We start from the raw sequence: 13,775 nt of genomic DNA, 5'->3' as shown, positions 1-13,775 counted from the left end.
GCGTATGTGTTTGTGTGTACCATGTCCAATCAACAAGAATACAGCACTTAGCTGCTATGCCCTATGTAACTTTTCCCATCAAAATTGTTCCGCGTCGAGCGTTTCAGAGCTCAGATTCACATTCTTAAACCAGCATGGATCTTCTTCTTCTTTTGGAGCCTATTCGTTTCGAATATTGGCGATCATTCGGGCTATAATTATTTTAACTTTGATCAAATAAACGGCATAAATCGAGCACAGTTTGATTTAATCTTGCCCAAGTACTTTCGATCCCTAGATCATCTTCAGGGACATCTGAAATAAGCCAAAAAACGTTTTTTTATAACTAAAGAAATTGATTAACTTCGATAAAAACTCGAAGTTTATGGTTGATAAAGAGTTTTTATGTGATTAACGTTTATAGACTTACTTCGTCAATTGCGGCCTATCCGACAAGAACAAAATGTCATAAACATATAATTGTACATCACACTACATTACAAAAGGACAAACAAACACTTTAAAATTATCGAAGAAAAGCTACATTGCGTGTAGAAGCCGGAGACAGAATGGCTCCCGATCTAACGGAAATGTTGGGGTGACATGTGACAAATGACAGCTTGGATAAGCAGTCACAATCATAGATGTGTGATTTGCACCTTTTAAAAATTCTATGAAACTAAGTATTGAGCAAAAGTCCAACTGACACTACTATAGAAGGTCACTGATGAAATATAAAATTATATAGAATATTTTTTAAGTAGATTGAATAATCCAGATCTCGCACTCAAACCTGTCTATAATAATTAGGGTGTTAGTTTGAGAGCAACTGAAGTCGACGTAAAGTAAGAATGCAAGAAGAAGACTAAACAAAATATTAGACAGTGGGTAGTTGACTACAATAAAATGGTCTACCAAGCACTATCTGTAATGTGGAAAGGAAGAAATCTGACTATGTAATTAAAATACTAAAATTAAAAATCAAAATTGAAAGCAAAGTATATAAATGGGGTGTAATCCAAGTAGTTCAGTTGAACCCACAGTCAATGGTTGAACTATAAAATTAATATGGATGTGCTCAGTGCAGGCAGTCTAAACAGTCGAGCTGGGTCCCCTACGAGGTGAAGCTGTAATAAAGTTTTTAAAAAGTTTTTAAAAATACGTGTAAATTTAGTACAATTTAAATTAATTTGAGTATTAAGACAGTGAGAGTTTCCATTTGTTTCCCTTGTAATCTCCAAATCTTCCAATAAATTCAACTCCATATAGTTTTTCTTTCTACTAATGTCATGTAAGATAGATGAACCAGTGTTGATGTTAAAATTGTGTTTACTGGATAATAAGTGTTGACCAAAACTTGAAGAGTTTGGTCTATTCAAATGTTCTGAAACTCTAGTGGATAACTTTCTAATGGTTCTACCTACATAAGAGGCACCACAATCATCGCATTTTAATTTGTAAATACCACTTTTGTCAAGTGTGTTCATCCTATCTTTGGTGTTGATTAAGAAGGAACCTAAGGTGTTGTGTGACTTGAAGGAAATTTTAATGTTATCAATTGTAGAAGTAAAAAGTTTAGATATTTTATTGGAAATGCTGCTAATGTAAGTGAAGGAGAAATATCTGGTGTTATTTGAAGTAGTAGGTTGAAGAAAACATTGTGATGAATATGCAAGCTTTTCTGCAATTTTTAGTTTAGCTCTATTTAGAAGCTTATAGATAATGTTAGGATCATAACCATTATTGAAAGCAATTTGTTTAAGAGTATTGAGTTCTGAATTAAAATTATCATTAGAAAGTGGAAATTTGAGTAACCTATGGATGTAACTGTTGAAAGCAGCCATTTTATGTTGGGTTGGATGATTAGATGTATCATTTTTAACATGATCTGTTTGGGTAGGTTTTACCATTTTGTTGAATGCACTCCTAGCCTTCTCTATTCTACATTTTACTTCATGTCAGTGATCCCATTGTCCGTTTACCATTGTTCCAAGATAGGTAAACCGTTTTACTCAGTCCACTGGTCTATTTTTGATTAGCAGTTGGACGTCTCTAATTTTATTTTTGCTGATGAGCATAAATTTAGTTTTTGATATGTTTACTTGTAGTCCAAATCTTTCACTTACTTCATTTACTTTGTTTACTAGTTGCTGTAAACTGTTAAAACTTTCTGAAAAAATAACGGTATTATCTGCATAACGGATGTTGTTTAGGCGTTCTCCATTTAAATCTCTTGATCCAGCATGGATCAAGAGGTCTAAAAACTGTGCCAAATTTGTAACCTTTAAACAAAATAAAAGAAACTAAGTTGAGGCCAGTGATTAAATACTCACATTAAAAAGATTTTACACAACTAAAATCCAATAGAGATCAATTATAAGTCACTAAAATGCGCTCCTTTCTTTTCAGTGGTTTTAAACTGGTTGCTCAAGTTAGGCGGATCATAAAAGCATATTTATGAACCCCGTAGTGGACGCTTAAAAATTGCTACTGCGCCGGTTATGATTGTAGTAATTTGAATAAATAATAAATAAATGTTGGGACAATTATGTATTCATTAATGAATGAATGAATGAATAATTATCAGTAGTTAAGATTTGACGATACGGCTTTGGCAACTGTGCCAAAGCCTGATCACGATATGATAATCTTGTTGATTCGATTGACTACTATACTTTACGAAATAATTAGGAGAGCAACTAGTATTTCACATTTCTTATTCACATTTTTATTTCTACAATATTCCTCTCGTGGTGATCCCCGTCACGGATCTTATATATGTTAAAATTATATATATATATATATATATATATATATATATATATATATATATATATATATATATATATATATATAAATATATATGGAAAAGGATAATGCGAGTGAATAATAAAAGTAAAAAGTAATGGCATGTCTCGCAAACCAGAAAACCAAAAATGGTATATCGATGGAATGCAACCGTATATACGTATTTCTGACTATTGGTCGTCTTCAGTACGGTGCAGCCAAGTTAACTTGCCAAGTGCAACCTAAACTTGCCATTGAACGTAAACCCAAGAAATATATATATATATATATATATATATATATATATATATATATATATATATATATGGGTTTAGGTTTAATAAGTTATATTACTCTATTAAAACTTCAGGCTTTTGAGCTGTGGTTATACAGAAGGATCCTGAAGATACCATGGACAGCCAAAGTCACCAATGACGAAGTACTGCGAAGGATGAACACAACAGCGGATTTGGTCAACATGGTGAAGGGCCGTAAGCTGCAGTACTTTGGACATATAATGAGAAATCAAGGCAGATACGAGCTACTTCAATGCATTTTGCAAGGTAAAATTGAAGGGAAAAGGGACCCAGGACGAAGAAGAATATCCTGGCTTGCTAACCTGAGAGCATGGTATAGAAAGACCTCAACACAGCTATTCCGTATAGCAACCAACAAAGTCATCATAGCCAGAATGATCGCCAACGTTTGGAACAGGCAGACACCCTAAGAAGAAGTAATATTAAATTTGGAACTAGATTTTATTGACCATTGAAATCAACGTTTAGGCAGGAACAGTTACCTTTGTCAAGATTTTAAAATGTACAAGATTAGGGACAAAAAGTTAATGTAAAATATATTAAAAACTTATCAAAACGTAAAACAGGACACTGGCATTAATGAATTGACAGAAGTAAAAATTGATATCTGATATCTCATGGTTTACTTTCAACTAACGAATCTTTTAGCCAAACATAACAGTGGTTCACAAAGCCAACAACCTTTTAAATAAATATTTCACTAAACTAAAAACACAAACTCTAACAAAAAATCACAGGTTGTTTACTATGCATTAACTGTGAAAGTGTCTCTATTGGGTAAACCAGTCAACTTCTTCAATCCAGAAGTCGTTCTAAAAAATATGACAAGAACAACATCACTACGCACACAAAACATGAAAATAAGAAGAAGCATAAATCATCAAAAACGTTTGATGATTTTCAAAGTTTTAAAAACATCAAAATATTAAAAACCGAGCAAAACAAAAAGAAGAGAGAGATATACGAATCAATAGAAATAAAAAGAAATACCAACACAATTAATTTTTACTTCTGTCAAATCATGAATGTTAGTGTCCCGTTTTACGTTTTAGTAAGTTTTGTATATATTTTACAATAACTTTGTAGGTCTTGGCTTGATGTTCTTGTAATTAAAAAGAGATCCTTGAAATTTCATGATAAACTCTTCTGTAAGTATGTGTTTAATTAGATCATTACTTTTCTATTGAGAGTATCCAAGTTGCTCACTGCATTATATTATTTCATCTATCGATCTAAGTGGACTTTAGTAGTTATTATAGTATTTTCATGACCTGTGAATGAACGTAAATAGAGCAGTAACGACGAAGACCACGAAAGTAACACCATCAGTAAAAAGACCACATAACCGACAACTTACTGGAGGCATATTGAAAAACAGACAGTCTAGATAAAAAGAAAAAGAAGAATTAGCAAGGAACTCATATCTTGGTCCCCTGATTATATGTCCAAGATATTATAGTTTACTATTCATAATAACATTTAAAAGAGTTCGTTCATTCCTATTCTTCAAAGAACTCCGTTTCTGGTTATGCTGATTCACGGTATCTTGAGTATTCTTTGATACAAAAACATTTCAAATGCCTCGATTTTCTTTAGGGTGTCGACGTTCAAAGTCCACGTTTCACACATATACAAAATTATAGTCCATACCTAATAGCATTCTGATTTTTTGAAATATGCTTCTTGCCTATTCAATTCAAAATCTTATTTAGAAGGACGTCAAAGTATTTCAATCGTTGTTGAGTTAGGGCGATGTCCTATTTTATGGTTAACGTAGGTATATTTATTTTTATTAATTTTTATCGACAATTTCCAATTTTTGTGTTTTATATCAATTCTATTTATAAGTTTTCAGTTAGAATCACGTATCACGTTTCAGTTAGTATCGTATAATGTTAATTATTTCTCCTGCTATTATAATAGCTTTTTGATCTATTAAAGGCTCACGGTCAAACTGTTATAATTGTGGATTGGTAAGCCACCTTAAACGTAATTACAGGCAACATACAAGTTCGGAGAACTAAAAATCGACCGGCAGAAATCCCCACAACAGCAATTCAGTTCGCAGTAGAAGAAGCCAACGTCAAGGGGCGCACGGTTATCGATTTTCCGCGCTGATGCGCTTCCTGACGTTTTTCACCAGCAGACACGAGTTGAGGTCCCTCGCTTTAACCGATATGGTCGTCCATTCTGGCTTCGGGAAATCGTATTTTCCTTCCTCGATGCTCTGTAACAAAAGTTCCTGGCAGGCGTTGTAGTTATCGGCTTGCTTCCAACCAAAGTCTCTAATACACTTCCCGTAAAACGATGGGTATCCGCACAGCAGAATGTACATGATGACGCCCATTATTGCACCTCTTATCGTATGATTGTGGTTTCCGATTCTCAGATAAATGCCTCTGCTACTTCCGGTGTCATAAATTCAGCACTACCCGCAGATGTTGCTAGAGAACTGGAAACGCTGGGTTGGAAGCGAATGCCAGATTCTAAATCGAAATCGCAGATCTTGATCGGACAAAGTTTATATATAAAGTATATTCTCATACACGTTAAAAAGCTTGGGGTAGTAGACAAACCTGTCTTACGCCTCGTTCAATACTGATTGGCTCCGATTCTCTGTTGTTTGTACTAATTAAGTCTGTTTGGTTTCAGTAAAATTTGGTTATAAGTTTAATGTCTTTATCATCTACTTTGATTCTCTGCTAGGAATAATTAAATTGGTACCATCGACGTGATCAAATGCCTTTTCAAAATCAATAAAGCACATGTATACGGGCTTTCTTTCTTCTCACGCCGGTGAAGAAGTGTTTCCATAGCAAATGTACTTCTGGAGTTCCAAGGTATCTCCTGAACCCAAAGTGCTCTTGGCCTTGGACATATCAAACTAATGAGTGTACAATTGCTACATTTCTTAAAGTTTGGTTTATTAGGAATAAAATACAGATCAAATTTAACCAGTCTAATTGAATTTCACTGGTATCATATATTTGATTGAACAGTACAGTCAGTTTTTTATATCAGTCAGTCATTTGAGAGTAATTTTAGCCATTTGGGTATTTGACATTGACTTGTCTAAATACCTGTACTTGTTCACTTATTCAATGTGATTATTAACAGTAAGATCAATTTAAATTGTATTCATTTGTAAATTTTTGTTTCAGGTTTCAAACATGTAAATAAAAATGGGGACCATCGACAGCGGAACAGAGACACTATTTTCCGACGAATCGTCTTGTGAACTAGTGCGATCTCCTAGTATATGCTCTGGAGATGAAACCGAGGTTCAAATGGAGGATACCCGGTCCATCAACAGCAGGTTGGGGCCTCCTAATATACAACCCTACAGCGGTGTCCTAGAAAAGGTGAGTCACTGTTTGATAAACATAATATTGTTTTTTTAATATAATGTAATGTATTTCTAAGGGTAATTCATTTTATATGTTTCATCTAGTGATTCATCTTAATAGTTCATTTCGTATATCCTTTAGCATAATACATTTTACTTTCGCTTTCAGTTTATATTTTTGTATGTTACTTATTAGTTATTATAAGATAGCCTATATTCAATGAAATATTAAAAAAGATGCATGTATGCTCTTTCACGAGATATTGTGGCTATAATGGAACTCCTGGCAAGTGTTCTTTTAAAAATGAAAAAATTAGAGACAAATAGCGTATTTATAAGCCAAAAACGCGATAAAAAAAATGGAAGGGTAGATCTAATAAATAGAATAGAGGGTGCCACTCGTTCCCGAAGACAGTGTAAATTCTAAGATAAAATGATATTTTCTTGGTAAAGAGTTCAGAGTTCAGAGGCAAATGATGAGTAAGAAGTAAACGTCTCCTCTAGCGATCTAATCTTGTAGTCATCGTAATCTATTGTAATCAATATTTAGACTCAGCACTTTTCTTCGTTTTTACACTTACACTTTTACTAATTCAAAGAATTTGGTCTATTTTATTCTTTTAGTTAATCCAATGTTTTTGATAAATTTCACATTAAAAAAAAGATGAAAGCAAAACTAAACTTATAAACGAAGACAAGCAATCGTTAATAGCATATGCAGAACAACTCACATCAAATCTAAATTTATCCAAGCATACAAAAAGTTACTCAAACTTCACAGACTTTCAACACTGTGGCTTCTAAATATATTGAAAAAAATATGGAAAATTATGAGCAGTCAAGATCAAAGATGATGAAAGAAGCCAAAGTTAAAAGTTAGATGAAGTTAAGATTAAAATAAAACAACCAACGGCATAAGGCAGTCATGAAAAAATTGCCTCCAAAAGAAGGTTTTAAGAATATAAATACTAAAAGACCAAAACATTTATTTAACTGGCCTCAATAAAATAAAATCAAGATTCGACAAAAAGACTCTCCCCTTCCACATAGTATAAGTGTCAAGAAAGGAAAAAAAACGATGAGAAAAGTGAACAAACTAATGCACGTACAAGTGAGAGTCGAAAACCTGAAGAGACCGACAAAACCTTTGCAGTGCTACAGTCTCCAGTCCTTTTAACATACAAGTAGCGCAAAGAGCCATACAATGCACAATTTATCGAAACCAACCAGGGAAGTGTGCAAACGGCGAAGGCCCGGACAACTATAGACACTGCAGCAAAGTACCCTAAGAACCTAAACACAGAAGGGAAACAAACAACAACCCCCAAAAAAGCAGAAAATAGGACAAACACAGAAGCCATACTCATAACATTCCAGTTCTAGTTCCACCAGAATTTCACCTCGATCGATGTTTCCTATTCATTGCATCTTTCTTTTACTTCATAGCAAAGGTTTGTTCACTATTTTTTCGTTCATGTCTCTGATCTTAGTTATTTTATGTTTGGATTGTTTTGAAATTATTCGCATAAACGTGCTTATTTTTTTTTACTGGTTTGGCTGAATATAAGACGCGTTGTTATAGGTCGGTTATATTTATTTGAGAAAAATGCGATAAGCAGCACTATGAATAGTGAAGAACAGGATAGTACCGACCTACTGTTCACTACGCTTTTGGAATTAATATGTAAAAGGGTAAAACTGACCGACAAGGGCATAAACATAAACGAAGAAAAGCTTAGCCATCTAAGGTTTGCAGATGATATTGTACTAATAGCTGATAGGATAGATGAGGCCAAAGAACTTTTAAATCGGCTCTACCTTTCCTCGCTAGAAGGGGGATTGAAAATAAATATATCTAAAACCCAGATGATGACAAATCTTGTAGTCAGCGAACATATATGCGTAGGAACAAGATCCATAGACCAGGTAATGGCCTATAAATACTTAGGTCATGAGATTCGCATAGGAAAAGATAACCAAACCGTTGAGCTTCTCCGTCGTATAAGACTGACTTGGGCAGCCTTCGGCAAGCTGAACCATATTTTCAAATCGTCTGATATACCAATATGCCTTAAAAGAAAAACGTTTAATCAGTGCGTTTTGCCAGTGTTAACTTACGGTGCCGAAACGTTGACCATGACAAGGAGAACAGTTCAAAAGATCCGTGTGTGTCAAAGGGCGATGGAGCGTGCTATGTTGGGCGTTTCACTACGAGACAAGATCCCAAATCGCCAGCTACGACAAAGAACAGGAGGGGCTGATGCAGTAGAGAGAGTAGCAACACTGAAATGGAACTGGGCAGGTCACGTGGCTCGAATGACAGATAATAGATGGACAAAGCGGATACTGGAATGGAGACCAAGAGATGATGCCTACCGAAGCAGAGGTCGTCCACCAACACGTTGGACTGACGATCTAAAACGTTGTCATAGGAATTGGATGCAAGAGGCACAAGATCGAAATAGATGGAAAATTATGAGGGAGATCTATGTCCAGCAGTGGATAAGCGAAGATTGAATGATGATATTTTATAATAAATTGGTTCTATAAATTTGTATTGTTTTAAACAAAGCTTAATTTTGTGTATTGATGATTTTGTGTAAGTTTAAATTACTTTAATCATATTTCTACAATGCATTTTCTATAAAATGTTCAAACAATAATTGGTTTGTATACAAAAACTAATTAATAATTAAGCGAACGGTAGGCACTTAAAGATAAAAGATATATACAGTAAAACCTCGATATAACGGACCTCTATTTAACGGACTTCGGATATAACGGACAAAAAATCCGGTCAAATGTAAAAAAAATAAAAACATACTGTTAATATTACACATGCGTCTAATATATGTAATCAATATGGCATAAAAAAGCAAACTTTCGGACATAAAAAAACGAAAACAAAATAAATAAATTTTCATTTATGTGTGATGTAGGAGAGCATAGCAATCTTGGAAAACGAATGAAATTGGCTCGTGAAACTTCACTGGAAGAAGCAATCTTAAAATGGTATGGCCAACAACGTTCTAGTGGGATCCTGGTCCGAGCATTCGAATTGAAATTTGCTGCAATTAAATTAGCAAATCATATGGACATACCAGAGCAAGTGATGGATGGCTTTGGCGCTTTCGTAAAAGGCACAGAATCATGAATAAAAAAATTTACGGCGAAGCTTCAACTGCACCTAAAGAAGAAACAGAACCTTTTAGGCAAAAATTAGTAGCACATATAGCAAGTAAGTAACGAAACGCTATTAGAATCTTAGATTTACAATGTTGACGAAACTGGTTTGTTATGGCGTACTTTGCCTGAAAGCGCACAAGCCTCCAAATATGAAAAATCGGATTCTGGAAGAAAAGTCAGCAAGGACAGGATCTTGGCACTGCTTTGTGCTAACGCTGATGGATCGCATATATTGATACCTGTAGTGGTTGGCAAATCTCGTAAACCTAGAGTTTTAAAAGACTTAATGCATCATATGCCCCTTTCATATTATAGCTCTAAGAAGGCATGGTTCACCTCAGATATTTTCAAAAATTGGTTTTTCAAATAAATTGTACCTTCAGTGAGAAAATTTTAAGAGGAGAAATTGGGAATACCGTCAGAAGAGGTGAAATGTTTATTGCTTTTAGACAACGCTCCTGCTCACGCCTCTAAAAATATTCTACGTTCAGAAGATGGAAATATCAGGTGTATATTTTTGCCAAAAAATACAACATCGCTTATTTAACCCATGGATCAGAAAATAATTTTGGCAGCCAAACGAATATATCGCAGAAAGTATTTAGACGAAATAATGGTTGTATTGTACGATGGAGATAATGCAGAAGATACAAGAGCGCTACGTACCTTGCAAAACTTAAGGTCTTACAATTTAAAATCAACAATTTTTAATTTTGCTGCAGCATGGAAGAAGGTGAAAGAGCAAACATTAAAAAATGGTTGGAAGAATTTGTGATGGCCAAGATGCAGACATAGATTTAGAAGGGTTGAAAGTTACTAATTTCTGTAGGACAATACGTAATAATGCCGGAGAACATGTAGCTGAGGAAGATGTTTTACAATCGCCAGAAGTAGATGAAGGTGACCCTGGGTATAACATCATGACTGAAAGTGAAATAGCAGATGAAGTTATGAACCTTAAAAATGAGACGGAAGTAAAGAGAATAAAGCAAACAAGACGACAAAACAAGACTGTTAAAAATGAAGTTATCAGAGGTAAGATCGCATATCGATGATACAACATTTTGTTGTTAGATCTTTCAACAACGCGTTGTCTATTTTTATTAGAGTCACCCTAAGTATTCCGTCGTTTACATCCTTAATTTTTCTATGAATGTCAAATTGACTTGTCAAACCAAAAGACCGATGCACACTCCAAAGAATTACTAGCTAATTAGTATACCTTTGAACTGTGACTGATGTAGCTTAAGATGTGCATATATTCGTATCTCCCAAATTTCGTATTTAAAATACTAGTGAAAATCCAAATATATTTCTGTGGCTACTTGCCAAAACTTGATATGTAAAATAGAATAAGTTTTCAGTAGAGCGAAATTAAAAATTTATAACTTCATGGCAATTTGTTTTTCCCGCAACAATCTTCTTTTTAAAATGCCCGGAACAAGAATCCGAATACAGAACAACTTTTTCAACTGTATCGACTAAGCTGCCAAGATATTTTAAAAGACAGGAAGCTACTTGATCTGATCTACGGTTTGACAACCCCTCATGCCACATAAAACATGAAGTGGTATTTTCAGTACAATTTCTGATGGTGAGGTTATGTCCAGAGCAAGGTTTTTTTATAGTAGACTACATTTGTATTTAAATTGGGTGTTGGTAAGTTTTGTTGCAAGTCAAATACTAAAACAACCATTTTACCGCTACTATTTCTGGAGAACTCTATGTCTGATTTTTTTTCATTTTATGCAATCTTTGCTAGGTGAAGCTGTATATTTGTCTCTTTATTCACGGCTGCACGTATGTCTTCACTATTAGAGGATTTTTTTTGTTTTCTAGGTTATCCCAAGTCTTAAGTTTATTAATACTAGGATTTTTAAATTTATCCAAGTTCTTTAAAAATTTTAGCATAAGATGAATTTGATACAGGCATTGTTCTGTTTGATGCACAATGAGCATACATGAGTTTAATAGTTAGGTTGGGAGCTGGATAGAGTCGACTTGTGAGTTTTTATAAAACATGTGGGTGATAGTTGTTTCTTTTTATCAAAATATTAATTTTTCCTCTTGTAATACTATGTAGATTCTGGAACATTTCTTTGGAAATTTTTATTGTTTTGTCGTTGTATGTGATATAATATGAAACCACAATGTATCGGTTTTGATTATTTTCGAGTTCTCCTTTATCTTTTCTTTCTGTCTTCTTTGACTCTTATCTTCATTCTTTCAGAAATTACTTGGTCTTTGTCTTGCACTTTTTTCGGAAAATCATAAAAAATTTCATTGTGTTCATCTAGGGAGAGTTTCTCGTGATATTTATTGCGATAGCATATAGTAATCGCTTGAAATACTTTTGCAGGTTTTTGTATACCTTTGTATTCTTGTAATATGTTCTTCTCCTAACATCTTCTTTTCTTTCATTTCGACTCTGTTATATTTTGGTTTTTTTTAGGTTTAACATTAGAGATATTTATTTGTTCTTTGCCATCATCATTTTATTTGTAAAATTATCATTACTTACTTTGTCACACATATTATTACTGGTAGTAGCTGTTACTTTACACTTTTTAGATTGAATTGCTTGATATTTACCTGGCCTCCCATTGTCACTTGTGTCAGATGAAGTATCAGAAGAAATATAATTTTCATCTACATCTGAATTATCACTACCCAAATATGACACTAATTCTTCAGAATAACCAGTTGCTTCAGAAGTCGAACTTATTTCTTCAATTTCAGTGTCAACTAAACCCTTTTCAATCATCTTATATCACTTCCCACTGATTTTTTAAAATCCTCACTTTCAGTGTGTACTACTGTTTCTTTGATATTTACTAAAACCGCCAAATTTTCATGTTGGCTAATAACCATATATTAACTAATAGCTTTCCACGCGACATACTTTGTACTTTGTACTAATAGTTTTCTTAAAAGAAGCACAGAAACACCTTATTTTAGTTTACGTTATTAGGTTACGTTATCTGTTAGCTGGTAACCAAAACTTGATATGTCTATAAAACATCCGTCCACATTTTAAATCTGATGGTGACAGAACTTGATACGTGGACTTACCAATTTTTGGCAAAAATATAAAAGTAATTTATGGGTACACATATGCGAACCGAACTGTTCGCGAACTGCTCGTGAGCTGTTCACGAACAGTTCGTTGAAAGTATGTTTATGTTCGACTATCCAATACCCTAAGTATCTAATAACAAACCGAGAATTAATTTACTTCGTTATTCTAAACATTTCGGTATTTTGTTTACATTATCTGTTATTAATTTTTCTCGCTACTTAGATAAGTCGCGCTCGTTCAGCAATTTTGTTTAACAGAATGATATCATCGCACACTTGGCAGAAACAATTTATAGACACAATTTATAGTTCTGCGAACATTGTTTGTGTTCGTCCCAAAAACCGACATGCTGTGGTTCCTGACGAGCAACGAACGAACAGCTCGCTAGCGGTTCGTCCCGTCGTACAAATTAACGAATATAGCGTTCACAAACGGTTGGCGAACAGTTCTGCTCTGCTCGCATATGTGTACCCACCTTAATACATCATGTTTAGTCGTTAACTTTAATATTTTCCTTAGACATATCAAGTTTTGGCATATTAAAAATATTAAACACATTTTTGCAAAGCTGAAAACCGTGATTTTTAACATATCAACTCGTGGCAAATAGCCACGAAAATAGGAATTTTCTATCACAGAATGTCACCAAAGCGTTTAATAAGTGAAGTGAACAAAATTTAATCACATTAAATTATTTATACTTTTACTCATCCACCGTTCGTTAACATTATAAAACGAATTTTATTTCCAATTGTAATTATTTGCGAATTTTATTAAAATCACCCATAAATCCAATTAGAAACCAAGAAACCAAGCTGAATCGCATAACTCAGTTTGATTACGTTACGCGTGTACTGTTATTGCAGTAATCCGTATTAGTTGATAAATCAGTTAATTGAATTACGGTTTACAGGGTGACCAATATAAGTTAGTCTGCAAAGTGTCACTTTGTGTGTATTAGTGTGTGGGTATTTATATTATGGACAGGAACGGTATTAATAAAATTGATGTGAAATTTAAAACTATTAAAACTAGGAACATGGAGTCCGAGAGGAACCTATGGAGAATGATCTTTAACAAA

The 13,775-nt window shown here is 33.9% G+C and overlaps 1 protein-coding gene across 2 annotated transcripts in view; it reads left to right on the top strand.

Moving 5' to 3' along the window:
• LOC140439994 (leucine zipper putative tumor suppressor 2 homolog) overlaps positions 1–13,775 on the top strand; it is a 430,708-nt gene that overhangs the window by 261,519 nt on the left and 155,414 nt on the right. For both annotated transcript variants that reach the window (XM_072530217.1, XM_072530218.1), the window contains one exon: positions 6,245–6,445. In XM_072530217.1, the coding sequence (XP_072386318.1) occupies positions 6,266–6,445 (180 nt within the window). In that variant the 5' untranslated portion in view covers positions 6,245–6,265. The remainder of the gene's footprint in view (positions 1–6,244; positions 6,446–13,775) is intronic.

This window comes from Diabrotica undecimpunctata, chromosome 4 (assembly GCF_040954645.1).
Source record: "Diabrotica undecimpunctata isolate CICGRU chromosome 4, icDiaUnde3, whole genome shotgun sequence".
NCBI lineage: Eukaryota > Metazoa > Arthropoda > Insecta > Coleoptera > Chrysomelidae > Diabrotica > Diabrotica undecimpunctata.
Note: the sequence above shows the minus strand (reverse complement) of the source record. Positions and strands in the feature narration are given on the sequence as shown.